At 38.7% G+C, this 27,820-nt stretch overlaps 1 protein-coding gene across 9 annotated transcripts in view; it reads right to left on the bottom strand.

Annotated features, from left to right (window-relative positions):
• Nucleotides 1–19,638, bottom strand: part of ATF2 (activating transcription factor 2) — a 78,421-nt gene extending 58,783 nt beyond the window's left edge. For 2 of the 9 annotated variants that reach the window (XM_006742122.3, XM_006742126.3), the window contains exons 1-2: nt 19,481–19,632; nt 3,938–4,036 (exon numbers count right to left, since the gene is read on the bottom strand). Coding sequence is in view for 4 of the 9 variants with exons in the window: in XM_081814130.1 (XP_081670256.1) it covers nt 3,938–3,957 (20 nt within the window). In the remaining 5 variants the exon portion in view is untranslated. Of the gene's footprint in view, nt 1–3,937; nt 4,037–8,260; nt 8,420–18,911; nt 19,157–19,251; nt 19,445–19,480 lie in introns of those variants that run through there. The other 7 variants (XM_031037749.2, XM_081814133.1, XM_081814130.1 and 4 more) reach the window with 6 other exon arrangements.
• Between the last annotated feature and the right edge of the window lie 8,182 nt (nt 19,639–27,820).

Below are 27,820 nucleotides of genomic sequence, written 5' to 3'. Positions count from 1 at the left end.
GGTCCATATATACAATGGAATATTACTCAGCCATCAGAAAGGATGAATACCCAACTTTTACATCAACATGGATGGGACTGGAGGAGATTATGCTAAGTGAAATAAGTCAGGCAGAGAAAGTCAATTATCATATGGTTTCACTTATTTGTGGAACATAAGGAATAGCATGGAGGACATTAGGAGAAGGAAGGGAAAAATGAAGGGGGAAATTGGAGGGAGAGATGAACCATGAGAGACTATGGACTCTGAAAAACAAACAGGGTTTTAGAGGGGAGGGGGGAGGGGGAATTGGTGATGGGTATTAAGGAGGGCACATACTGCATGGAGCACTGGGTGTCATACGAAAACAATGGATCGTGGATCACCACATCAAAAACCAATGATGTATTGTATGGTGACTAACATAACATAATAAAATTAAAAAAAAAAGAGTAAGAGATATGGAAAGAAAAAAAGAATAAGAAATATGGTCCTTGCCCTCAAAATCAGATTAGTAAGAACAAACAAGTATAATTCTGTGATATATGTATAATAATAAAGATATACACAGGCACTATGGGAACATAGGGGATTAAGATTATGGAGCTGGTCATCTCTCCTCAGCACCCACACTCCCCTCTTAGACAGCCTGATTACCAGTGAAGGGCAATCCTAGAATATCCATGACCCAGACATACCTGCCTCAGGTGAACCAGGGAGACACCAGGGGAGACACTTAAGTTAAGCCAATCAGATTACCTCTTCAGGAAATTTGTAAAAAGAAAAAAGCCAGAGGTGGGCAGCAAAGATTCCAAATCATACTCAGGACTGGTAGACATTTACTATCATATTCATACTGATAAGAAATTAATGAAACCCAGAAGAGAGCAGGCACAGAAAAAGAGATGAGAAACCATGCAGCCAAGAAGGAAAGTAGTTTCTGTAATGCCTATGCTTTCTGTGACTGAATCATGCAAGTCTTCTATATTCTGAGTATGATCCCTTTTTTTTTTTTTAACCTGATTTATCCAATTAAGTTTCTAACCCTTAAGACAAGTACATTGCCAAATGTGGAGAGAGGGTCTGGGAAGGCTACTACTGAAGTAGTAGTAGTCTCAAAGGTAGAGGCATCAGGCAGTGAGGGATGATGTTTTTTCAGCAGAGAAAACAGCAAACATACAGAATCACAATGAAGTAGAAGTACACTGAGAGATCTTTAAGAACTTCTGATGGCTGAAGCATGGGGATATAAGGCTGAAGGGAAGAGAGATAAGGCCAGAAAGAGAAGCAAATCTTGAAGGGCCTTTATTACCCTGGCAAGGAGTTTGGATTCCACCCTCACCACCCCCATCCCACTGCTACTCTTAAGTTATAAATACAAGCCTGTGCCAAAATGTTGAGCTAAGCAAGTTTTTCACATTTTTAAATGGGCGGGGGTGGGAGGAGAATAAGCAACAGAGACCATATGTGGCCCCTATAAAGTCTAAAATATCCACTATCTGGCCCTTTAAAGAATAAGTGTGCTTAATTATGCTGTAAAAAAAAATGGAAAGATTTTATGATGCTGAACTAGATAATCAAAGGGAAATTTTTGCAAGATCTAATAGAAGTATGGAGGATGGATTAAAGGCCAACACTATGCATAAGAAAGCCAGTACAAACTACTGCTAAATTCAGAAAAGAGAATGATGATTTGCACACCAACAGTATCTGTCAAAATGAGAGGAAAGGACCAGTTATAAAATAAATGTTTAGGATAAGGCCTCAAAAGGCCTCGACACCATTGCATATGGACTGACCCCTGCCTTCTACCCCAGTCTTATGCTACTCCTTAATCCTTTGGCTCTAGTCTCATGCAGGCTTTTAATCCAATCCATCTCTCAGCCTAGAATGCTCTCACTTCCCACCTACCCATCTTTCTTAGTAAACACTGTTCACCCTCCATCCACTATCTCTCTACCCTTAAGTTCAGATCACTCATTTACTTAGTCATTTAGTCAATAAATATTTACTGAGTACATGCAAGAGGGCAGGAATTGTGCTAGACTCTAGGGTACAATGATACAGACATAGTCCCTGCCCTCACGGAATTTACATTTTAAAAAAAAAAGATTTATTTATTTTAGAGAGAGAGGGGAGTGGGCACACACGCATGTGGGGGGAGGGGCTGAGGGAGAGAGGGAGGGAGGAAGAGAGAGAGGGAGGGAGAGAGAGAGAGACAGGAAGAAGCAGACTCCCCACTGAATGCGGAGCCTGACACTGGGTTCAATCTCAAAACCCTGAGAGCATGACCTGAGCCGAAATCAAACGTTGGGACACTTAACTGACTGAGCCACCCAGGTGCCCCTGGAATTACATTTTATGGAATACTTCTAACCAAATCAGGATTTGAACATTTAAGTTGGTCAAGCAGCTCAGAAATTATTTAACCTATATATATCAGTGTGTAAGAAAAAGTTTGCCATCCTTTCCTCCTTGAAAAATTCCCTGCTTAAAAATTTTTACTTTTTCAAATACATTATACATATATATTTATTTTCTAAATTTTGTCCAAATTAGAGCAACTGTACATTTACACATGGTTTCTCTTTTGATCTGAACCTTCAGATTCAGGTACAACAGCACAGGCCAATCTGCTTGTGTATCTTGATGTATCTGACAAAGTCTATCACTAGACCACCATGCTTTGAAAGATTTTGTATGCCAGATCACATTTATCAAAAATTTCCTTCCATTTTTAGAAGCTATATCCCCAAACTATAAATGGCTTGGAATGAGAAACCACTGTATTTTATATTTTTAACTTCACCACACTGTGGCTGACACACAGAAGACTTTCAATAAAGGTATATTTGAGGACTATATAACTTCCTATTAATGTTTCTGATCAGTGTGAATAATCATGGAACTGAATTTAGTGGATTTAATTCAATACAAAAGCAAATAAATGTTGGGGCGCGTGGGTGGCTCAGTCGTTAAGCATCTGCCTTCGGCTTGGGTCATGATCCCGGGGTCCTGGGATTGAGCCCCACATTGGGCTCCCTGCTCCGCGGGAAGCCTGCTTCTCCCTCTCCCACTCCCTTTGCTTGTGTTCCCTCTCTCGCTGTGTCTCTCTCTGTCAAATAAATAAATAAAAACTTAAAAAAAAAAAAAAAGCAAATAAATGTTGACATTTGAGTTAGCATGTACAGCCTTCAAACGGGCAATACTTTTTGTCCAAAATATTTTTGGACTATAGAAAATACTTCAGGGTGTTTGGCTGGCTCAGTAGGTAGAGCATGTGACTCTTGATCTTGGGGTCATGAGTTTAGGCCCCATATTGGGCATAGAGCTTACTTAAAAAAAAAAAAAGAAAATACTTCAAGGAGTAACTCTTGTTACTATCTGTTATAAAATCCTAGAAGAATTGGGACTTTCATATGCGGACCCTTTGCTATAGAGAATTCCCTAGTCAGATAAGTTTAGGAGGCTCTGAGTTAAAATTAAACAATTTGGGACGCCTGGGTGGCTCAGTCAGTTAAGCGTCTGCCTTCAGCTCAGGTCATGATCCCAGGGTCCTGGGATTGAGTCCCTCATCATGCTCCTTGCTCAGTGGGGAGCCTGCTTCTTCTTCTGCCTGCTGCTCCCCCTGCTTGTGCTCTCTCTCTGACAAATAAAATCTTTCAAAAACAATTAAACAATTTAATATTAAGTCTTCAATGTGCTTTTATTTTTTATTTTATTTTTTTTGGAAGATTTTATTTATTTATTTGGCAGAGAGAGACACAGCGAGAGAGGGAACATAAGCAGGGGGAGAGGGAGAGGGAGAAGCAGGCTATTTTTACTAAATACTATCAATATGGTAGGACACTAGCACCCTGAGGATACTATCTGGAAGCATCTGTTGAATTCAGTAATATGTGAGAGACAACTGGAAAATAAAAAACCACTTTTGCATTAAAAGCTTAAAATCTCTTACCTTTCTAACTGGTGGGCCATGAGCTTTATTCACTGCTGCCAGGAATCCCTTAGCTCTAACCAAGTAAGCAGTGCTTCTCAAGTTTCCATCTGAGTCTCCCTAGGGCAAAGGAAAGGCAGAAAAGAGATTGAACTCCTTACTCTGTGAGATCTGAGGAAATAGGCTCATGCAGTTGAACTCCTACACAAAAATTTTTAAGCATTTGCTTTATATTTAAAAATGTATGTGAAGTTTGCCTTTCATTCCATTATTTTCTGATATAAAAATTAAGGTTCCCTCCAAAAGTTTCAATGCTCCAGCAAGATGTTTATCCTGTGGTTGCCTGTAACTCCTAGCAAAATGCCACCTAGAGGTGTAACAGCTTCAAAGACAGAAGTACAGCAGCGGAATCTTGGTGAAAGGAGAAAAATGAAGCTTTTTAATAGAAGGGAGGGGTAGTCATAGATAATTGGTGAAATGGCAGTGCTGAATCTGAGCATCAAAAGTCTAAGTGGAGATGATAATATATGGTTTTTTTTTCTTTTCTTCCAAGTTTTTATTTAGAGATGAAAATTTTTTGTGGGTCAGTGCTGCACCATACCATCCAGGGGACCCAGTTCATATGCTTTTCATTTGGAAACAGCTTGATTTTTTTATACCTATATCAGCTGGATTGGGTTCAGCTATGAGTGACAGAAAACTCAAAATTTGTTAACAATAGCTTAAATGATTCAGAAGTTTATTTCTTTCACGTAAAAGCACAGGCAATCCCAAACCATGATCATTAGGAACCCAGGCTCCTTCTATTTTGTTGTTTTGCCATCCTCAACATGTGGTATCCCCTTCATGGTTTAAAATAACTGCTTAAGGTCTAACCATAACACCTGCTGATCAGACAGCAGGAAGGAGAATGAGAAGATGAGCAATAGTCTCCTATTTAGGAAATTTTCCAACAGCTCACAGGAAACGTCTATTTACATTCCATACACCAGAACTTAAGTCACAACAGCTATACCTAGATGAGAAATAAATTCTTTATTTCACCATATGCTCAGCTAAAAACTGGAGCATCAATAATAGAGAAAAAGAAGAAAATGAATACTGGTCAACATTTCTGTCATCATACTCTCTCACCCTAAAATATAGGATGGTGGGATACCTTGTAGAAATGTCTTAGCAGTCCACTGAAGGGAGCTTTCAAAAGCAGAAAGTCCTGCCAGTGGCCAAGGAGCAAGACCAGTGTTCATAAAGAACTTCTCTAAATATAAAAGGTCAATCTGTAGGTGACAGAGAAAAAAGAGAAAAATCTGAAGACCAGAATAATAATGCAATAGCAAAGAAACAACCTAAATAAGCTGTAGTTTAGGAGAATAAACTCACATGTGAGGTCCACAAAACTCAGAAATGATTAACACAGGGCCATTATATAAGTAATAGAGTGCCCAAGCGGAGTCTGGGTAATAACCTGGCAGAAAACCAAGTTACCAATTCCATTAGGAAAAGGCAGTAATCCTAGAACAAGATGTTAAAAGGGAAAGTAGACTTTCCTCTACCATTATTTAAGGACTGAACTCTCATTATTAGGCTGTGTATGAACTTGGGAGATGTCCCTATTGCACAGACTGTTGAAAAGAAGGACTGCACTTTACCTTGAATAAGGCTGGCTGAAACAGTCTTCATGTTTAAAACTTTGATGAGAATACTAGAAGCTGGAAAGACTCTCATTTCAAAGCTGCATCAAAATTCTGTTTTACACAGACTGTTCCTTAAAGGGAAAGGGCCCTGAACAGGATACTTAGCTGTACAAATGTAAAATAAGGACTATAAATGGAACAGCAATTCAAAGGACAAATGCCTCTGTGTAAAGGTTCACATTTTCTAGATAGAGAAATTTCTGCAAATTGTTTCTTTCAGGGAAATGTATATTTTTAAGTAGAGCTTAAGATTTTCCTATGGAGTGCTGTGTTCTTATTTTAGCAGTTGCTCACAAAAGACCAGGAACTAACACCCTGGAAAACAGCAAGATGGACTTCTGGTCTTCACTTCAAGAGAAAGGCAATAAGATTAAGCTAGCAAGCTGTACCTGGCCTGGCCTATACAGCTTATGTTTTATGCCATGCAATATTAAGATTATCATCCAGACTTTGAAAGACATTAAACAATTATTTTTGTTTGTTTTTGGGTTTTTTGGGGTTTTGTAACCTGAAACACACAGATGTAAAGAACTTCTCTTTTACCACTGCTACCCTACCCTAGCTACTGTATATGTATTTCTTATACAAGCATATTATTTTATTGTGCCTCACAGATAGTGCATTTTTTATAAATTGAAGGTTTTTGGCAACCTTCACTACATGGAACAACTCTATTGGTGCCAATTTTCCAACAGCATTTGCTCACTTCATGTCTTTGTGTCACCTTTTGGTAATTCTTGCAAATTTCAAACTTCTTCACTATTATTATATTTGTTATGGTGATTTATGATCAGTGATCTTTGATGTTACTATTATAATTGTTTTAGGGTGCCACGGACTACACCCACATAAGACAGCAAACTTAAACGATAAGTGCTGTTTAAGTTCTAACGGTTCCACCTACCAGCTCCTCCCCCATCTCTCTCCCTCTCTTTCTGCTTCCCTGTGCCCTGCGACACAACAATATTGAAATTAGACCAATTAATGACCCTACAATGGCCTCTAAATGTTCAAGGGAAAGGAAGAGGGGCACATCTCCCACATTAAACCAAAAGCTAGAAATGATTATGCTTAGTGAGGAAAGCATGTTGAAAGCCGAGATAGGCCAAAAGCTAGGCCTCTTGACCAAACAGGTAGCCAAGCTGTGAATGCAAAGGTAAACTTCTTGATGGAAATCAAAAGTGCTATTCTCATGAACATGCAAATGATAAATAAAACAGCCTTACAACTGAAACTTTTGGTGGTATGAACAGATCAAACCAGCTATACATGGCAGAAAACTGTTATTTAAAAAGTGTCTTAAAGGCGCCTGGGTGGCTCAGTCGGTAAGCATCTGCCTTCAGCTCAGGTCATGACTACTTTGATTGATATACATTACCTTAAGCTAAAACCTAATCCAGACTAAGGCCCTAACTCTCCTTAATTCTAAGGCGGCTGAGAGAGGTGAAGCAGCTGCAGAAGAAAAGTTGGAAGCTGGCAGAGCTGGTTCATGAGGTTTAAGGAAAGAAGCCACCTTTATAACATAAAAGTGTAAGACGAGGGGGCCCCTGGCTAGCTCCGTCAGTAGAGCATGCAACTCTTGATCTCAGGGTCTTAAGTTCGAGCCCCACACTGGCTGTAGAGATTACTTAAAATTTTTTTTTAAAAAGTACAAGGTGAAGCAGCAAGTGCTAATATAGAAACTGCAACAAGTTATCCAGAATATCTAGCTAAGATCATTAATGACGGTGGCTACACTAAACAAAAGATTTTCAATGTAGATGAAACAGCCTTAGATCGGAAGAAGATACCCTCTAGGGCTTTCATAGCTAGAAAAAAAAGTTCATGTCTCGTTTCAAAGCTTCAAAAGAACAGGCTTTCTTGTTAGGGGCTAACACAGCTGGTAACTTTAAGTTGAAGCCAATGCTCCTTGATCATTCTGAAAATCTTAGAGCCCTTAAGAATTACACTCAATCTACTCTGCCTGTGCTCTATAAATGGAACAACAAAGTCTGAATGACAGCACCTCTGTTTACAACATGGTTTAGTGAATATTTTAAGCCCACTGTTGAGACATGCTGCTCAGAAAAAAAGATTCCTTTCAAAATGTTACTGCTCACTGACAATGCACCTGACACCCAAAAACTTTAATGGAGATGTGTAACAAGATTAATGTTTTCATGCCTGCTAAACACATCTATTCTGCTGCCCATGGATCAAGGAGTAATTCTTTCAAGTCTTATTTAAGAAATACATTTTATAAAACTGTAGCTACTATAGATAGTGATTCCTCTGATGGATCTAGACAAAACTGAAAACCTTCTAAAGAAGATTCACCATTCTAGATGCCATTAAGAGCATTTGTGATTCATGGGAAGAAGTCAAAATATCAACATTAACAGAGGAGTCTGGAAGAAGTTGATTCCAACTCTCATGATGATTTTGAGGGGTTCAAGACTTCAGTGGAGGAAGTAAATACAAATGTGGTGGAAACAGCAAGAGAACTAGAAGTGGAACCTAAAGACGTGACTGAATTGCTGCAATCTCATGATAAACTTGAACAAATGAGGAGCTGCTCTTTATGCATGAGCAAAGAAAGTGATTTCTTGAGATGGAATCTACTCCTGGTAAAGATGCTCTGAAGATTATTGAAATGATAGCAAAGGGACGCCTGGGTTGCTCAGTCGGTTGAGTGTCTGCCTTCGGCTCGGGTCATGATCCCAGGGTCCTGGGATTGAGTCCCACGTCGTCGGGCTCCCTGCTCAGTGGGGAGTCTGCTTCTCCCTCTCTGCCTGCCACTCCCCCAGCTTTGTGCTCTGACAAATAAAATCTTAAAAAAAAAAAAATGATAGCAAAGAATTTAGAATATTACATAAAATCAGTTGATAAAGCAGTGATTGGGCTTGAGAGGATTGACTCCAACTTTGAAAGTTCTACCATGGGTAAACTTCATTGATGTTTAAAGAAATTGCCATAGCCACCCCACCTTCAGCAACCACCACCTGATCAGTGAAGAGCCACCATGGGCAAAACCCTACACCAGCAAAAAGATTACAACTGGCTGAAATCTCAGATGATGGTTAGCGTTTTTTTTTAGCAATAAAGGATTTTTAAATTAAGATATGTACAGTTTTTTTAAGATATAATATTAGCACACACTTAAAAGACTACCGCATAGTGGGGGCACCTGGGTGGCTCAGTCGTTAAGTGTCTGCCTTCGGCTCAGGTCACGGTCCCAGGGTCCTGGGATCAAGCCCCACATCGGGCTCCCTGCTCTGCGGGGGACCTGCTTCTCCCTCTCCCACTCCCCCTGCTTGTGTTCCCTCTCTCACTGTGTCTCTGTCAAATAAATAAAATCTTAAAAAAAAAAAAAAGACTACAGCATAGTGAAAACATAAATTTTAAATGCACTAGGAAACCAAATAAATTCATTCCTCTTGCTTTATTGTGGTCATCTGGAACCTAAACTGCCATATCTCTAAGGTATGCCTGTATTTGGATATAATTAATCTGTGGTTAAGGGGTATGGGCTCTGTGGAAGGAGGCAAACACTGCTAATGGTAAATATTCTGGAAAGCAGATATTGTGTCAAAGAACAAGGCTCAGGGGGCGCCTGGGTGGCTCAGATGGTTAAGCATCTGCCTTCGGCTCGGGTCACGATCTCAGTGTCCTGGGATCGAGTCCCACATTGGGCTCCCTGATCAGTGCGGAGTCTGCTTCTCCCTCTCCCTGCGGCTCCCCCCTGCTTGTGCTCTATCTCTCTGACAAATAAAATCTTTAAACAAAAACAAAAACAAGGCTCAGAAAGTAGATATTCATGTGAGAAAGGAACTTGACATAGACTCAGAAGAGTCTATCGGTTTCTGGCCTTGTCAGAGGACAGGAGCTAGGCAGGAAGAGGACAGTCTTTTCAAGGCAGTGTTCAAACAGGTGTATGTATTACTGAAGGTACACTAATGCATTCCAAGGGACACCTGAGCAGGATAAGTTTTAAGAAAATTTTTGTATCTTTAATTTCCCTATGTTTGCTTTCCTAAAAATGGTCTACTTTTCCTAAATCCTCATTCTTCCACAGCTCAAAAGAAACCCATACTTCTCACCCATACCAAATCTCATTACCATGCACTGCCCCCAGGTTGTAAAACCTTCATGGAACAAAACAAGGGGATTATTTAAAAAGTGTCTTAAAGGGCGCCTGGGTGGCTCAGTCATTAAGCGTCTGCCTTCAGCTTAGTTCACGATCCCAGGGTCTCAGGATCGAGTACCACATCGGGCTCCCTGTTCCGCGGGAAGCCTGCTTCTCCCTCTCCCACTGCTTGTGTTCCCTCTCTGTTGAAAAATAAATAAAATCTTAAAAAAAAACCCAAAAAGCTCACAAAATCTCTCTTAAAAAAATAAAAATAAATAAAAATAAAAAGTGTCTTAAAGCCTCCCTTAACCCAGGCACCATTTAACTTCAGGCTTGTGTCTTTGCCTGTCTTAGAAGTATTTCTACTGGGCGCCTGGGTGGCTCAGTCGTTAAGCATCTGCCTTCGGCTCAGGTCATGATCCCAGGGTCCTGGGATCAAGTCCCATATCGGGCTCCCTGCTCGGCAGGAAGCCTGCTTCTCCCTCTCCCACTCCCCCTGCTTGTGTTCCTGCTCTTGCTATCTCTCTCTCTGTCAAATAAATAAATAAAAATCTTTAAAAAAAAAAAAAAAGTATTTCTACTAAAGCATTGTGTTTAAGAATGGCATTTTGCCCTGTGTTTAGGAATGTTCTGAATTCATATATATTGTTTAGTGTGATGACAGGAACAATAAAAACTTTTCATTTAATGATTGCTTCTTCCATTCTCAAAATATTGTCCAAAAATGCACTGTCCCGAGAGAGCTCCATGAAGAGAAGAAATCAATAAGAAACTGAGAAAAGTTCAATTTATATTTATTGCAGAGAAGTATGATAAAGTGATCAATACTTTAAAACACATTAAAATCCACTGGATTCAAAAAAAATTATGTTGAAGAAGAGGAAGTTAAATAGGTTAATAAGAGGAATAATGAAAATTTCCAACTGTTAAAGATGAATTAATTCTAGTCTGTTTTTTATTTTTATTTTTTTTCAAGATTTTATTTATTTGACACAGAGAGACATAGCGAGAGAGGGAACACAAGCAGGGGGAGCGGGAAGAGGGAGAAGCAGGCTTCCCCCCCGAGCAGGGAGCCTGATGTGGGGCTCGATCCCAGGTCCCTGGGATCATGACCTGAGCCGAAGGCAGACGCTTTAACGACTGAGCCACCCAGGCGCCCCTCTAGTCTGTTTTTTAAAACCAATGATAGCATCAAATCACTACTGAAATTAGGTACTTATAAAAAAAAGTAGTGTCAGTATCTAGAAAAGCCAGAAATTGTACTTTTTTTCAACTATTTAAACTTAAGATGAAAAATTTTAGGATTCAACTTAGAAATGTAGAAGGGTACAAAGTTTATCAAATTTCTTTTCAGGAGCCCTTTAGTGTAGTAGGTAGAATGGTCCCCCAAAGTAGTCCACACCCAAATCCTTGGAAACTATGAATAGTTATATTATATGGCAAAATGGACTCTGAGGATGTAAAAAGATTACAAATCCTAAAACAGGAAGATTATTCTGGGTTATCCAGGTGGCCCAATCTAATTACAGGAGCCCTTAAGAACAGAAAACTTTCTGTCTGGAGTCTCAGAGATTCAGTAGTAGCATAAGTCAAAAATATTAGAAGCATGAGGGAGACCTGACTTGTCATTACTGGAGGGGACAGGACTGAAAGCCTTTCAGCTTCTAAGAGCTGAATAACCATCTAAGTGGTTATCAGTCCAAAAGGAATCTGCATTCAGCCAAGAATCTGAACGAACCCGGAAGTGGATTTTTCCCCCAGACACTCTAGCATGGAATACAGCTCAGCCAACAATAAATTCTGGGTTTGTAAGACCCTAAGCAGAAGACCCAGCTGAGCCCACCTGGACTTCTGACCTACAAAAACTGTGAGATAAATTTGTGTTGTTTTAAGATGCAAAATATGTGGTAATCTGTGATGCAGGAATAGGACATTAACAGTGTGAGCAAAAATGTTAAGGTACCCAGGAGGATAGGCTTGTGTCACAAGGCTTCAAGGGCAGCAATACCTTATAGACAAAGAACTCTGTGCTTTAATTTCCTTCTTATATCTTGGTCAAGAGCCGCAAAATGCAAAAAGTTATCCTAGAACAATCCTGGGGTCCTGGGAACATCAGTATGGTCATAGTAACAAAACTTGAACCTAAGAGTTTGAAAACCTGTAACTATGAGCTAGTAACTCCTTTTCAAGGTTAAGGTACCTTTGAGTTTCTATATTAGAAAACTTTTAAATGGTACGATTTCACTATGATCCTCAACAGTAAGAAACAATACACCACTTTCAGTGTTGTCAAAAAGAATAAAGGATAATAATATATACAAAATACATAGTATAGTGCATGGCACTTACATGGTATCTATTATTACAACTTTTACTGTATTTTACTTGGATGTTAAATGTACATTTTCCTAACGCTTAATCAGTCCTAATCTTATTACCTTCTTTAAAGCCCCAAACTGAGAACTACATGTTTAATTTTTAAACAAAAGGTTTTTAGTCTTTAACCCATGAATTTGATCTTATCCCATAAGGTTATTTGGTATATAATGTTTAGTTCTGTGTAAGGAAATCAAACACCTCAGAAGTGAGAAAAATAGAAGCCCAGCTTTAATGAGGAAAGCAGCTTTTAATTTTGCCCCACTCACAGCAGACACGACAGATGTTCTTCACACATATCCCCAATTCCCAAGAGTATATAAGCATTTTGATGAAATTCCTCAAAGTTGATGGCACACACAAAGAACACCTCAGACTTTTCCCAATATTGTATTCATGAAAGTATGACTATGTGAGTATTGAGATCAACCCAATATATCAAATATCCTTTAATAAAAATGTAAGTTTTTAAGTTAAACTTCATTTTTTAAGTGAGTCTTAATTATTCCCAGACCTCTAATCCCTAGGTGATATAAGGTAAGCAAGTTCTTGTCTTATAGCCTAAAATTACAACAGAACATTAGAAATATACAAATACAGGGGCACCTAGGTGGCTCAGTTAGGTGTCCGGCTCTTGGTTTCAGCTTAGGTCGTGTTCTCATGGGTATTGGGATCCAGCACTGTGTCAGGCTCCACGCTCAGCAGGAAGTCTGCTTGAGGATTCTCTCCTTCCCTCTCCCTCTGCCCTCCCCTACTCAACCACACACTCTCTCCGTCTCTAAAATAAAATAAAATAAATCTAGGGATACCTGGAAGGCTCAGTCGGTTAAGCATCTGCTTTTGGCTCAGGTCATGATCCCAGGGTCCTGGGATCGAGTCCTACATCAGGCTCCTTGCTCAGTGGGAGCCTGCTTCTCCCTCTGCCTGCCGCTCCCCCTGCTTGTGCACGCACTTTCTCTGACAAATAAATAAAATCTTAAAAAAAATCTAAAAAAATACACAAATAAAAAGACCATACAGATTAATGGTTATGAATATGAACAGTGCTAATCCAAATTTTTACTAATAACATCATTTTAGATTTGGTAATCACATCTGTTATATAAAATAATGCCCATAGCATTATTTTCCTAAAGGTAGATGTAAAAAATGTACATATCTATTATTGTTTTTATTCTAATTGTATTCTTGTATCTTTTATTATTATTGTATTCTTACTAAAAACTTACCTTTTGTAAAAGTAAAAAGAGAAATTCACAGTTCACCAAGAATTACAGTAAGTCCTAGTTATCACTGCTATTAAGAGTATATTGATACTAATTTCTCATTATGAATAAAGTACAAATAAGATAGGGTATAGATTATGTATAATTCCTACTGCAACACTAGTAAGCTCCTCTCTTCCTCTCAAAGTATATCAAAATTAAGTGAAAGAGATATTACTAAATAACCTTCAATCCAATATCATATGTCAATAATTATTAAAACCTTCTTTACAAATGATAAAAGACACAGTGACTCTCAACACTGTGATTGAGAACTGATGTTACATTAGTTGAATAATCAATAAAGAACCCAAAAGAACATTAGAAGAAGACATACAGATGGCCAGCAGACAAATGAAAAGATGCTCATCATCACTTATCAGGCAAATGCAAATCAAAACTACAAGGAGGTACCACCTTCACACCCATCAGAAGGGCTAAAATCAACAACACAAGAAATAACAGGTGTTGGCGAGGATGTGGAGAAAAAGGAACACCTGTGCACTGTTCATGCGAATGCAAACTGGTACAGCAACTAGAAACCAGTATGGAGGTTCCTCAAAAACCTAACAGAACTACCTTATGAACCAGCAATTGCACTACTGGGCATTTAGCTGAAGAATACAAGAACACTAATTCAAAGAGATACATGCACCCCTATGTTTATAGCGGCATTATTTACAATGGAAGCAGCCCAAGTGTCCATTGATAAATGAATGGATAAAGATGATGTGATACACACACACCCACACACACTCACTCAATGGAATATTACTCAGTCATAAAAAAGAATGAAATCTTGCCATTTGCAATGACATGCATGGAACTAGAGAGTATTATGCTAAGTGAAATAAGTCAGAGAAAGAAAAATACCATATGATTTCACTTGCATGTGCAATTTAAGAAACAAACAAGAAAAGGGAAAATAAAATGAGAGAGACAAATCAAGAAACAGACTCTTAATTATAGAGAACTGATGGTTACGGGGGGTGTGTAGGGGGATGGATTAAATAGGTGATGGGGTTTAAGGAGTGCACTTGTAGTGATGAGCACAGGGTTATGTATGTAAGTTATGAATCACTATATTGTACACCTGAAACTAATACTATTTGTTAACTAATTAGAATTAAAAAAAGAACAAACATTAGAAATGTGGTATTTTATTTAATCATCATCTCTTCCATTATGAAAAGGAAGGAATGAAAGGTTTCACCGAAATGTTTCTAGTGGAATTGGTGGAATAGAAGAAAACGATAATTAGATTTTATGGAAATCATACTGTCACAATTTTATCATCTCAAAATATGAGTAATGCTATACTACATGAATTTTATATAGAAAAAGTCTCACTTGGGGAGAAAGGGAACAAAAAAATAGGAGATACCCTCTCACATGATTTATGGAAATTCTAACATAGTAAGTTGCACCGAAATTATAAATTCCTATGGAAAACTCAACTTTATTGCCAAAGCTACTAAAGAGATGATTGATGTCCTGCCTTCAAGCTACATCACACATACCTGGAAGGGCTATGGTAGATTATTATCATTTCTGAATGTACTTTTTTTTTTTAAAGATTTTATTTATTTATTTGAGAGAGAGAGAATGAGAGAGAGAGAACACATGAGAGGGGAGAGGGTCAGAGGGCGAAGCAGACTCCCTGCCGAGCAGGGAGCCCGATGCGGGACTCGATCCAGGGACTCCAGGATCATGACCTGAGCCGAAGGCAGTCGCTTAACCAACTGAGCCACCCAGGCACCCTCTGAATGTACTTTAACAATAATTACCACACCATATACTAAGTATTCATTAGTTCTGACACTGTTTTAAGCGTTCTATATACACTAATTATTTGAACAAAGCTATGAATTAAGTATTATCTTTAAAAATAAGGAAATTGAAGCACAGAGAAGTTATTATTTGCCCAAGGTGATACAGATGATAAGTGGCAGACCCATGACAGTCCAGCTGATAACTACCCTAAAACACTGATTATATACATACTATGTACCAGAAGACAACACAAAGAAAACTCAATGTGGCTATAACATACATATTCTTCATTTCAAGGATTATCTATTTGTAAACAAATGTAATTATGATTTTTAATAACTCATAAATCCGTAAGTCAAAAAGTAGCTCTTATATAAAAGTAAACTAGCATAAAACATCCAACATGTAAACCATGTAAAACTACATCAAATTTAAGGATTACTGTTACTACACTGTCAAGTTTCAGTAATCTTTATGAGAGTCAGTGAAATGAAGAAAATATAAAATATACATTATCTGTCCCAGCACACAGATCACTGGTAGGAAATAACTACAGATTGATACGGTCTACTAAATAAAACTGCTAAATAATGCAACTTATTCCCATTAATAATTCCTAATTAAGCAATCCTACTTTATTAATCAGTGTAACTCCAAAGTTGGTAAAATTACGATAAAATTGGTACACTCAGATTCTGACAGTATAGACTTGCTCAATCAACTCTTTGGAGAGGCAAAAATCTGGCAATATAGAAACATTTATATCCTTTGACCTAGTAATGTCATTTGAGATTAGTATCCTACAGAAATAATTCAAAATAAATAAAAAGATACACGCATAGAGATGCTCAATTCAATGTTAAAATGGAAACTGAAAACAATCATTTTCCTGTTGGGCATTTAAAATTGAGGAAATTTTAATGGTCAATTGGTAAACTATCATGTAACCATTATAGATCACCAAGGTTAGACAATATGGGGAAATGCTAAAGCTGTAAAAATAAAACATTAACTGTATCTAATGATAAAATTCTGTCAAAGCTATAATATATATGCAGAAATTAGAAGGTGACAAAAATAATGAAAAGTTATTTGTCAGTAGGGCAAACTTGTAGTTGATTTCTAGTAACACTATTTTAAGTGTTCAGTAAATAGAAACATAGCCCACACACAAGAATTAGAAAAAACAAAGCTATAAAATTGGAAGAACATAGCTATAAAGTTGGAACGACAAAAGTTTAGATTCAGGTAAGCAAACTAAAGAACATTTAAGGAATTTGTAAATTAAGGTAGTATTATAGATAAAGATACACACTACTAGCCAAAGAACCAAAATATACTTGGTATTTTGCCAACTGGCTTTTTGCCAATTTTAATCATTCCCACCCTGTTTTCCCTTCTTGTTGAGAATCTCTGCGGTAATAAGCTACTACTACAGTTAGGAGAGTTTCTATTCCTTGGGTATTAAGACAGAAAAAAACGAGAATCACTATCTTTGTTTTAAGGTAGAGAATGCAGACATGGGTGAATAAGCCTTGCCCCAAAAGCATTCTATTTACATCCCTTCTTGTTACAAAAAAATGTTTTTAATCACTCTACTACCACTGCCAAAATGCCAAGGGGGAAAAAAAAAGCATCACTTAAACATACTTAAAAGTGTACATGAATATACATTTCAAGAGTGTTAAAAATAAATGAAAATAGTATATATAAATACGTGTATCTATAATTATATAATGCAGGACACATTTATAGTAATATATGTAAAATAACTCCAATTATTGTTGGCCATAAAGGTCAACAAACTTCCTTAAATTTTTATGAAATTATATTTTACTCTAACTTTTTAATCTTGAGCTCAAGAAACAGAGCAAAAGAAATAAAATGTTTTGTGGGTTTTCCCCTGGACGTAAATAGTGAATACTATCATTAATACCTCTTAAGAATTACATTAAGAAAACATGCAGTATTTTAGGTAAGTCCCTTAGTCTCACGGAATAGGTGTGAGTTAAAGGATAAACACAGAAATACTAAGTTAAACTACTGACTACAACAATGCAGATTTGTTGCTTTCCTATAGTACATTTTAATTACAGTGAATAGTATAGCAAGTACTAAATGTATTGATTTTTATAAGGATCAGTTGACTATCCAATTATTATTATTCAATGGGTTTTTGAAATGGGTTTTTGAAAAGAGAGATTGTATTATCTGCTCAAGATGACACAGATAAGATCTACACATTTGATCTAACATGATCTAACAATTTATCAGCAGAGAACATCTAAATCATTAAAACCCAACTTTTTCAAAACACAAAAATTTAGGTAGGAAAAATGTAGACTATTTCTTCAGACTTAATGCTAGTTACTGTAGACATTTGATGTATAGCATACCATTTTTAAAAATGATATTGATAGCTTTCAAATCCTGAATACCAAGAAAAAGCATTGCTACAAATTATGTTAAAGAGCTGACATAATAACCTTAATATGTACTGTTATTTTAGTTTAAATATATGAAGCAAATACTCCAAGTAAATATAGGCATTTCTGGATTACATATTTAATAGATTATGGTAAAGTGCCCCAAAGATGAAATAAACATTCTAATAAGGTTATTTTAAAAAGAATTTCCAGGAAATGCAATCAGATCTACAGAAGGCATGTGTACCTTAAACACACACACAGTTCCTGAAAGCGCCTTCCTTACTGACAAATACAAACACCTATGTGCTAAATTACAACATAGTTCAAATAACTGAAAATTTAATGGCAGTAATCCTCTCAAAAAAGATAAAACAGGTCTTAGGAAAGCAGCATGCGAACAACCATAAATTTGTAAAATTCTTATAAATTACTTTACAAAGACTAGGATTTTTGTTATTCAATTATTGATGACCAAAGATTCAAGAACATCCTTAACTCTAATTCTTTATCTGCAGAAGGGCATCTCTATTTTTTTTTAACACACTTTACAAAGATGTTCCCGCAGTTTTGAAAAGTGTTTAAGTGGATTCCTAAAGTCAATGTAACAAATTTAATTACAAGATGTAATTGCTACTGTATTTGTCTTTCAGGTCACTTAACCCTGTAGGGCTGAATTTTAAACAAGCTTATCACCTTTATAGTTTTGGTACAATAGACCAAGGTTACATGGCTATTTAAGAATTACACCTAGAAAGGCTATTACTGACAGTGCCAGTGGTTTCTTCAAAGAGGACCAAAAGTGCACTCAGAGGAATAGTTTTTGTTTTGATTTCAAATATGTATATTAAACTTACGCATTGTTAGTCTCCATAATTTAAAATTCCTAAGAAATTATAACTTTCACATAATTTAGGTATTAGTCAATAGGGTGAAGGTCCATGAGGTGTCATCCCTTTCTTTCCATCATATTCACAGGAGTTTTGCTCTTCGCCTCAACCAGTTTTAAACTCTCCCTTAAGCAAAGGCAATTTTATACTACCTAAGGACACAAAATAGTCCCTAGCTCCTCCGCCTTCTCCTTCCTCTAGCGAGCTAACACAGAAAATACACACATACACACACACAATCTCTCAGCCCTGTTCCCTAGGGCATCAATAAAAAGCACAGGTTATTTCCCTACAGAGGCCCTGCAGTCCATGCAGGGAGGTAAAAAATGGGGGAAAATACCGGAATCAATCTGCACCCACACCTCAGCCCCGCCCCACCGGGAAAAAGTGGGGGGTGGCGGGAGTGTGAGGGGGCAGAAAGGACAGAAAAGGCCGAGACTTTCAGCTCACAGGTTCTCCATACCATTTGTTCCATCATGTTCCACCACAGGCAGAGACCCTGACCCTATTTTCTGCTGCGCCTCCCGATCCTCATCCCGGCCACCACCACCTATACACAGTCCCCAACCACTGAGTCCTGGGTGGGGAGACCAGAGCCGGCCCTCTTCCTGCTAATCCAAGGGCTGAAGGGGGTCTCCCTGCGCCCTCGCGGATGCGACGTGGAGCCCGGAGACCTCTGAACTAACCAGAGAAAGGGGAAGATAAATCGGGGGGAGGGGTCTAAGAGGAGCCGTTATTCCTTTTTCCTCTTCGTTAGGAAAGCGCGCGAGCGGGGAGGGGCCGGAACAACGAATGCCAGTTACCTAACGGTCCCGCCCGGCCGGTCGGGCTCCCGAAGCAGACGCCGCGCGAGCCGCTGAGGTGGCAGTACAGCCTCAGTCGCCCCGAGGGCTAGGCACTGAGGCAGGAGCGCCCGAGGTGATGGGAAGCGGGGGGTGGGGACTACGGTGAGCGACGTCGCCATGTTAGTGCCTTCTTTCTCCATATCCCTACAGTCTCCATCCCTACGGCCTTCTCCCCATCACGACTCACCTTTCCAGGACACTAGTTCATGCTTCTCTCGGTCGCCAGGGAGGCCCGAGCTCACCCGTGTTTACAAACTACCCCGGGAGGAAAGGGCTGAACCGCACTTTAAAGGCCACGGGCTCCCACAGGCTTCCGTCCTCTCTCGCGAGATCGGACTGACACCCCCCCCCCCCTTCTCCCCGCCCCACTCCCGGCATCCCCCCTTTCTTCTCGCGCCCCTCCCCTCCACACACACGCCCCTTCTTGCCTCCTCTCCGTCGGAGCGCCTCCGGGTCAGGTGATTCCGTCAGCCTTAAGGGGAGGGGGCGGTACCTCAGGAGGGCGGGGAAGGAGGGGGCGGGAACCAAAGAACACTCACTAGCTGACGATTGGACAAAGAGCCCGGAGGGCGGGAAGCAGTTCTGGAAGGAGGCGGGACCGCAGAGCCAGAAGAGAAGAGTCTCCGTAAGCCCTGCTGAAGCCTGCGATTGGCAGGGGCTGGAGACTGGCGTGGGTGTGGGACGCTGTAACAGCTGGATGTTGGGGTCGCGGGAAGGGTTTGACGGTGTGCGGAGAAGTAAGGTGAACTCTGGAAAAGGCTGCGAGTGGCGGGAGAGAAAGCGCGATGAGTCCTCCGAGCTCTGCCACAGGAGCCCGGTATTTTTGTTGCTGTCGCTTCCTGGCCCTGGGTAGGAAGGAGGGCAAAACGTTAGACAGGCGCGCGCCTAAACCCATTTTACTGCCACTCTGAAGCCTGAGACGGGGACTTTTCGTTAAGCTGAGGTTGAGAAGAGGTGGAGTTTGCAGCAAAGTACCCCCAAGGCTTCTACGCGCCTAAGGCGGGAAAGCAAGATAAGTCGGTTTTGAAAAGAAAAGGAAAAGCCTTTACTTTGGATGGTATTTGTTTGAATTTTCCTTAGCTATAACTGAAGCTGATTCTTCCGGCTCCTGAACGCCTGGTACAGTGTAGGATATTAGCATATAATTATGTTCTAAGTAACTTACCAAAAGAAATACAGTGCCCTCCACTATATAACCGTAAGTTAAAACAGTGCAAGGAGTTGTTTATAGGAGAAAATCTTCCATAATAAGGTGTATTCTATTTTATCAGTTTTCTTTTACTTAGTAGTTACAGATTTTAAACATATCAACTTTAATAGAGATAATTTCAAATTTTTAAAATATCAGCAACTCCTTATTAACATTTACAAAGGACCAAAGGACACCAAATTAGAATATGGAATAGAAATGGATCTCTTCCCATAATACTATTCTACTGCTCACTGGGTTACTACAATGACAAAGAAATGTCTGTCAAGCTTTGAAAGTAGCTGTTTAAAAAAGGATGGCGAAGGAAGACCATTTGATTAATTTAACATGAGGGACAAAAGAGACCATATATAATGTTCTGCAATTGAACAGATATACTCCTGAAAACACAGAAGAATAGTGCTGAAAATATTTTTTTAATGCTGTTCTATGATTCTTTATATAACAAATATTTCAACCTTAAGTGTGGGGATATTGATTGTTCAATAAATATGCACAATGAAAAGTATGATCAGGGGCTCCTGCGAAAATTTGTTTTAACTACTTTTTAAAAAGCCATTTTTTTCAGTGCCTTGTTTTTTCATTTATTATGTGACTATAAATTATGAATAAAGTTTATGTGTTAATATAAAATGCACTCTCAAACGTCCAAATCAAAGTGAAACTGAAATTATTGGAAGATTGTGAGGTATTGTATTTGAAAGTTAGTAAGTGTGCAGTTCAATAATGGTATCTGGCATAAAAGTGAAATTCTGATGGCACTGAACATTTTACCAGATTTCTGGCCTGTGTACATATATGTGAGCCACCTCACTCTTTTAAAACTAATTTCATTATTCAAAAAACCAGAAAGAAGCCAGAATATTAACACTGTTTACTTCTCAAGTTAAAATGAAAGTACTATCCCTATCTAATATCAGTGACACTGTAGTAGTGTTTGTGTCATGTAGGACTAATTATATCAGTTAAACTTCAGCAGCTCAGATTACTGATTCTGAATATGATGATGGACAAGATGTGCAAATGGCAAATCACAAGTTGTTAGGTCAAGTATATATTCACTAAAACTGCTTCTCTCCAACTCTGAAAATGTCTAATGTGAGGAAAAGAACTATAAATGTTATGGCATTGCAAAAGAAATTTGCATCAATTAGATTTTCTTAAAACAATTATTTTCCATTCACTTATATCAAAAATTCAAAATTCTTTTCTCCACTTTTGATTCATTTTCAGTTGGCAGTAGATTTGGTTTTAAATTTCTCCTCCTCATCCCTACTTCTCCAGTCTGTTGTCAAGTAGTTAAATATCTACATAATGCACATGTAGAGGAACATGTTATTTTATTTATTTATTTACAATATTTTGTTTATTTATTTGATAGAGACACAGCGAGAGAGGGAACACAAGCAGGGGGAGTGGGAGAGGGAGAAGCAGGCTTCCCCCCCGAGCAGGGAGCCCGATGCAGGGCTCGAACCCAGGACCCTGGGATCATGACCTGAGCTGAAGGCAGACACTCAATGACTGAGCCACCCAGGCGCCCCAGAGGAACATGTTATTTTAAAGAACATCTTTCAGGAGCCCTCACAGAAGAAAGAAGAATTATTTAGTAATATAAATAGTACTATGCTCTGTTGTGAGAATGCAGTTTTAGCTACTTTTCTTTTTTAAAAAGTAAACAAAGTGAGAAAAAAATAAAGGACATCACAGGGAAAAAACAGGTGGAAAGGCTGCAAATCTGTTCCATACCATGTTGGCAACCTGGTAGTTAGAAAATGTCTTGCTTTATATATTTGTAATTCCACAACAGTTCCTTTACTATAATTTTTCTACAAATGGAGAAAAAATTCAGCTTAGACAAAATGAATGTAGTTATTATTTTCAGTTCTGATCTCGTGAACTTGTCTCACTCTCCATATCTTAATAAAACACTTTGCTTTTCAATTTTTTTCTCTTTGTCATGCCTCAATATCCCCTAACAGCCCTAAAATTCTCTACAGTCTTCTCTTTTGCAAATGCAGGAAATTTGTTCTGGACCCCTACTTTGCCTGTCTTATCATTCCATATGTACATCTACCCAACTTACTCCTAAGAAAATTAGTGAGGATCTGGTAAACCTCCTCTAAGAACCCAGCATGACTTCTGAATAAAATTGGTATCCCTTAGATACAAGAGGCTATTTGAAGAACACTATTTCTATCACAGAAATGCCCATTATTACATACCGCAAGAAACAATGGAGGCCTCTAATTGCTCTCAAAACCTTCCAAGTGCCACAGAGTGTGTATTTCCACCTTGTTGAGAAGAGTTATTATGTGGTTCTTAATCCATTAATCTGCTATGGTTCTTAAGAATTCAACTAAAACCCTACTCAAGTATATATATTTATATAAGGTATTTAAATATACTAAAATATAAATATGTATATATGACAAATAGAGTGAAAAGGAAGATTTAATTTGTAAGTTTCTGTTATAGCTAAATAAAACACAGCATATTCCAGGGCATCCCTTATGTCTGCCTTGGACTCAGAGAAAGCCTCTGCATTTTCACGGGTATCTTCAAGATGCAGCCCAGTACAGAGTGATGAGATGAGGACAGCATGGCCCTAGACATTTTAGTTGATTTTTTGGTAGCTTCTACCTCATGGTAGATCTTCTTTCCTTCCCCCTGCAACCCAGGGTTTCCCTGCACATCCCTGAAATGGCCTACATAATAGTTAACCTTTCAGCATCTGTTTTCACTATGGGAATTTCCATTCAGAACATTTCAAGTATAAGGAGGGTCCTTGTCCACTTCCCACCCCCAGTCTTTGGGTCTCAAAAGAGTTTGTAATTAATTGAGTGTGGCATTGTGGGGAAAAAAATAGAGGGCTGTATTTATCCTCAAATCATACTTTAGCTTATGCCAGTCTCAGCGAGACCAGTCCAAAGTGAGAGAATGGAATTTAAAGGCCTACTTTCTATCCTTAGTATCAATGCCTCCTCCTACCTCTCTCTCATCCCACTAACTTGAAAGAGGGTTTATCGTCATTATACTTAGCTTTCCACACACTATAAAGTTACCAATACAGGTAGATAGAACCACTCCTAGGGTAAAGAATTTTGTCTGGCATTCCAGTGTCTACCCTTGATGACTCCCGATAACTAGTCTGTCAACCCAAGGACCACATAATAGCAAAGCCATGAATTCCTCATGCCAGAAACCAAAAAAGACCTGGTCATATGGACCCTCCCAGGCCATAGACTAATACCTTGCTCTTTCCAGTTACATTCTCACCTTGGAGACAGCCTCTTATGTTAACTGTAAACCTAATGCTCTGTCTCTATAGTTTACTATTCATAAAGTATCAATATTTATTGAGCATGAACATGCCAGGCACTGTTTCTGGCCCTGCAGCTACAACTATAAACAAGACACAGTCCCTTAAGGAGACTTTCATGGGAGAGGAGGCGAGTCACAACCCATTTATCAGCAATATAATTTAAACAGTAGTAAGTGCTGTAGAGAAAATAAAGCAGAAATGTGATAACATACAGTAGTATAAGCTTACTCCTTTTGTACAACTTTAGGGGTCTTGAGAGCTAAAGATGTTTTAGATATCTCTGGAGAGGTAGATAAATTCTTTGAGTTGTCCTTTAGACAGAAATCTTGAGGGAATAATACTGAGCTGTCCAGCATCGAGAGACTCAGCCAAACTATGTAACTATTTGAGAAAGCAAACCCTGGGACTCTCCTGTAAGAGGAACAGATCCTGGAATCTCCATGGCTGGGAAATGCTAACTAAATGCTTTTTGTTGAAAAGTAGCCACTGAAAACAACCATGGTCCTCTTAGGAGTCTCTGCCAAGATCAGTTGTAGGATGCTAGCTCATGCTAATAGGTAGAACAATCAAAAGCCCTTGGATTTATGAGTCCCTATTATCTTATCTTAGGTCAATTCTTCTCTTCAGTATTTAAGCTCCCTTGAAAAAGAAGCTCTAAGTTACTGAACATCTAAGAGGAGATAGATTACTTGCATCATTCAGGAGAAGGAAGTGCAGATTCTTACTAGGAATGTGGGCCAATTTTTAGAGATTATAAACAGACTGATAGCTGAAAGGATGTGACCTAGGGACATAGGGTTACCTTCAATTTACATAACTGTTTCTATAAAGTTGTAAGTGAAATGTCATATTGGAGCCTGTTTTCTCACTGACAGATTATACCAGTGGTTCTATTTTTGATTTGGGACCCTGCACTCCATAACAACATGTTAACATAAATAACATTAAAAAAAAAAAAATAACTGGGGCGCCTGGGTGGCTCAGTTGGTTAAGCGACTGCCTTCGGCTCGGGTCATGATCCCAGGGTCCTGGGATCGAGTCCTGCATCGGGCTCCCTGCTCTGCGGGGAGCCTGCTTCTCCCTCTCCCACTCCCCCTGCTTGTGTTCCCTCTCTCGCTGTGTCTCTCTCTGTCAAATAAATAAATAAAATCTTTAAAAAAATAAAAAAAATAACTGTATTTTCCAAAACAAAAATAGAATGGCATCATATTCACTTTTGTAAATAACTACATCACACTTAATAGTAGCTGCATTTTTGTATCTATTTCTGTATTTGATCTGTTGTATTATGTTGTTTTGGTTGAAGTTCTGATGACAATCTAGCCTCACACAGCTGTGTTAGTGGAAAAGGGAAGATCGTGTGAACCCCCCGAAAGGTTCTAAGGGCCCTCTGAAGTTTTCAGACCACACTTTGAGAATCACTGGATTAGCAGTACATTCCAAAAGGAAGGGGGGAAAAAACTGCCCAATTAATGAGTTGATAGCTTTTTGAAAGATAAGGAGTCTAAGTCAAGGCATGTGGGGAATTGTAGTATTTTAGTACAGTGTTTTAAAAGCTTAATGTATATACAAATCACCTGGGATCCTTCTTAAAATTCAAATTCTGATTCAGAAGATCTGGTGTGAAGCTCTAGAACCTGACTCTCTGACAATGTCCCAAGTGATGCTGACACTGCAGATCCCTGGACTTCACTTTGAGTAGCAATGCTGTAGTATATTGTAATAAACACATCACCAGAAAGCCTATAAAAGAATGCACAGGTGAGCTTGTATGTATGTGTTGTAGGAGAAGAGGGTAGGATAAGGGTGGGTGGAGGGAAAAGAAGAGTATAAATAAACTCAGGCTATCTACCTTTGAAAAATCTGTAAAAATGATGATACCACTTGTAAGTCCTATACCATCACAAGTTTTGACTACTACTTACTAACTATATGTATATCAAAGCAAGCTAAGGCATAATGTTGCTATTGGCAGAGACAGAGTCCAACTGCCATGTTTGTTGAGGCAGAGGAGGATGGTATTAGATCTGAAAAAAAATAATTTTTGGTCCTAATAATGTAAAGAATTTGGCAAGGATTGATGGACTATGTATTTAGGTCTTATGTCCATAATATTTTCAATAGAGTAATACCATGAAATTACCAAATTAATATATGCTCAGCATGTAGAGACTTCAACAACTCATAATTTCAGGTGTAGAAATCACATATTTAGAAGGCTATGCAGAGGATAGTACTGATATTTTCTTCTTCCAAACACTTAACACCCAAACCAAACCACATTGACTAAAATTACCAAATAGAATTTAAAACTTACAGCAGAAGCATGAGTATATATTTTTTTGGTTCTCAAATGATATTTCCCATTTATCTATAATCCTTCTTTAAACTTAACTTTAGTGACATTCATTTCTACCTAACTTTAGCTGCTCAGCAAATTTTTATCATTCCTTGGACCTACCTTACCTCTAAGAGCTTTTACTCCGAAGTTCTTTACATTTCTTGTCTATTTATTGGCTCTTACTGAAATGGATCTTCAACCGTATTGTGCTCCCTGGACCCTTCACCATCCTATTTTATTTTCATAAAATACACATAACAAAATTTACCATCTTAACCATTTTAAGTATATATTTCAGTGATATTAAATACATTCATAATGAGGGGCGCCTGGCTGGCTTAGTTGGAAGAGCATGCGATTCTTGATCACAGGGTTGTGAATTTGAGCCCTACATTGGGTATAGAGATTAATTAAAAATAAACTTAAAAAAAAATACATTCATAGTGTTATACAACCATCATTACCATCCATGTCTATAACTCTTTTCATTTTGTAAAACTGAAATTCCATGCCGGTTAAACTAGACCCCTCCCCCATTGTTCCCACTCCAGCCCCTAGCAACCACAATTCTACTTTTTGTCTCTATGATTTGACTACTCTAACTACCTAAGTGAATCATACAGTAGTTTGTCTTTTTGTGACAGGTATGTTTCATTTAGAATAATGTCCTCAGGGTTCATCCACATTGTGGCATCTATCAGAATTTCTTTCCTTTTAAAGGCTAAACAATATTCTATTGCATGTATATACCACATTTTGCTCCATCCATTGATGGACACTTGGGTTGCTTCCATAGTTTAGTTATAATAGTGAATAATGCTGCTATGAACATGAGTGTACCAATATCTCTTCAAAACCTTGCTTTTAGGGGAACCCTCCTACACAGTTGGTGGGAATGCAAGCTGGTGCAGCCACTCTGGAAAACAGTATGGAGGTTCCTCAAAAAGTTGAAAATAGAGTTACCCTATTACCCAGCAATTGCACTACCAGGTATTTACCCCAAAGATACAAATCTAGTGATCCGAAGGGGCATGGGCACTCCAATGGTTACAACAGCAATGTCCACAATAGCCAAACTATGGAAAGAGCTAAGATGACCATCAACAGATGAATGGATAAAGAAGATGTGGTATATATACATACACACACAATGGAATATTATGCAGCTATCAAAAAAAAATGAAATCTTGCCATTTGCAACAACGTGGATGGAACTAGAGGGTATTATGATAAGTGAAATAAGTCAATCAGAGAAAGACAAATATCATATGATCTCACTGATATGAGGAATTTGAGAAACAAGACAGGATCATAGGGGAAGGGAGGAAAAAATGAAACAAGATGAAAGCAGAGAGGGAAACAAACCGTAAGAGACTCTTAATCTCAGGAAACAAACTGAGGGTTGCTGGAGTGGTGGGGGGTGGGAGGGATAGGGTGGCTGGGTGATGGACATTGGGAAGGGTATGTGCTATGGTGAGGACTGTGAATTGGGTAAGACTGATGAATCGGGGCACCTGGGTGGCTCAGATGGTTGAGCCTCTGCCTTCGGCTTGGGTCATGATCCCGGGGTCCTGGGATCGAGCCCCGCATCGGGCTCCCTGCTCCGCGGGAAGCCTGCTTCTCCCCCTCCTTCCTTTTTTTTTTTTTTTTTTAA

Source organism: Leptonychotes weddellii, chromosome 3, assembly GCF_054177405.1.
Source record: "Leptonychotes weddellii isolate Sample4059 chromosome 3, ASM5417740v2, whole genome shotgun sequence".
Taxonomy (NCBI): domain Eukaryota; kingdom Metazoa; phylum Chordata; class Mammalia; order Carnivora; family Phocidae; genus Leptonychotes; species Leptonychotes weddellii.
The sequence above is the reverse complement of the archived record's forward strand: the minus strand, read 5'-3'. Positions and strand labels throughout refer to the sequence as shown.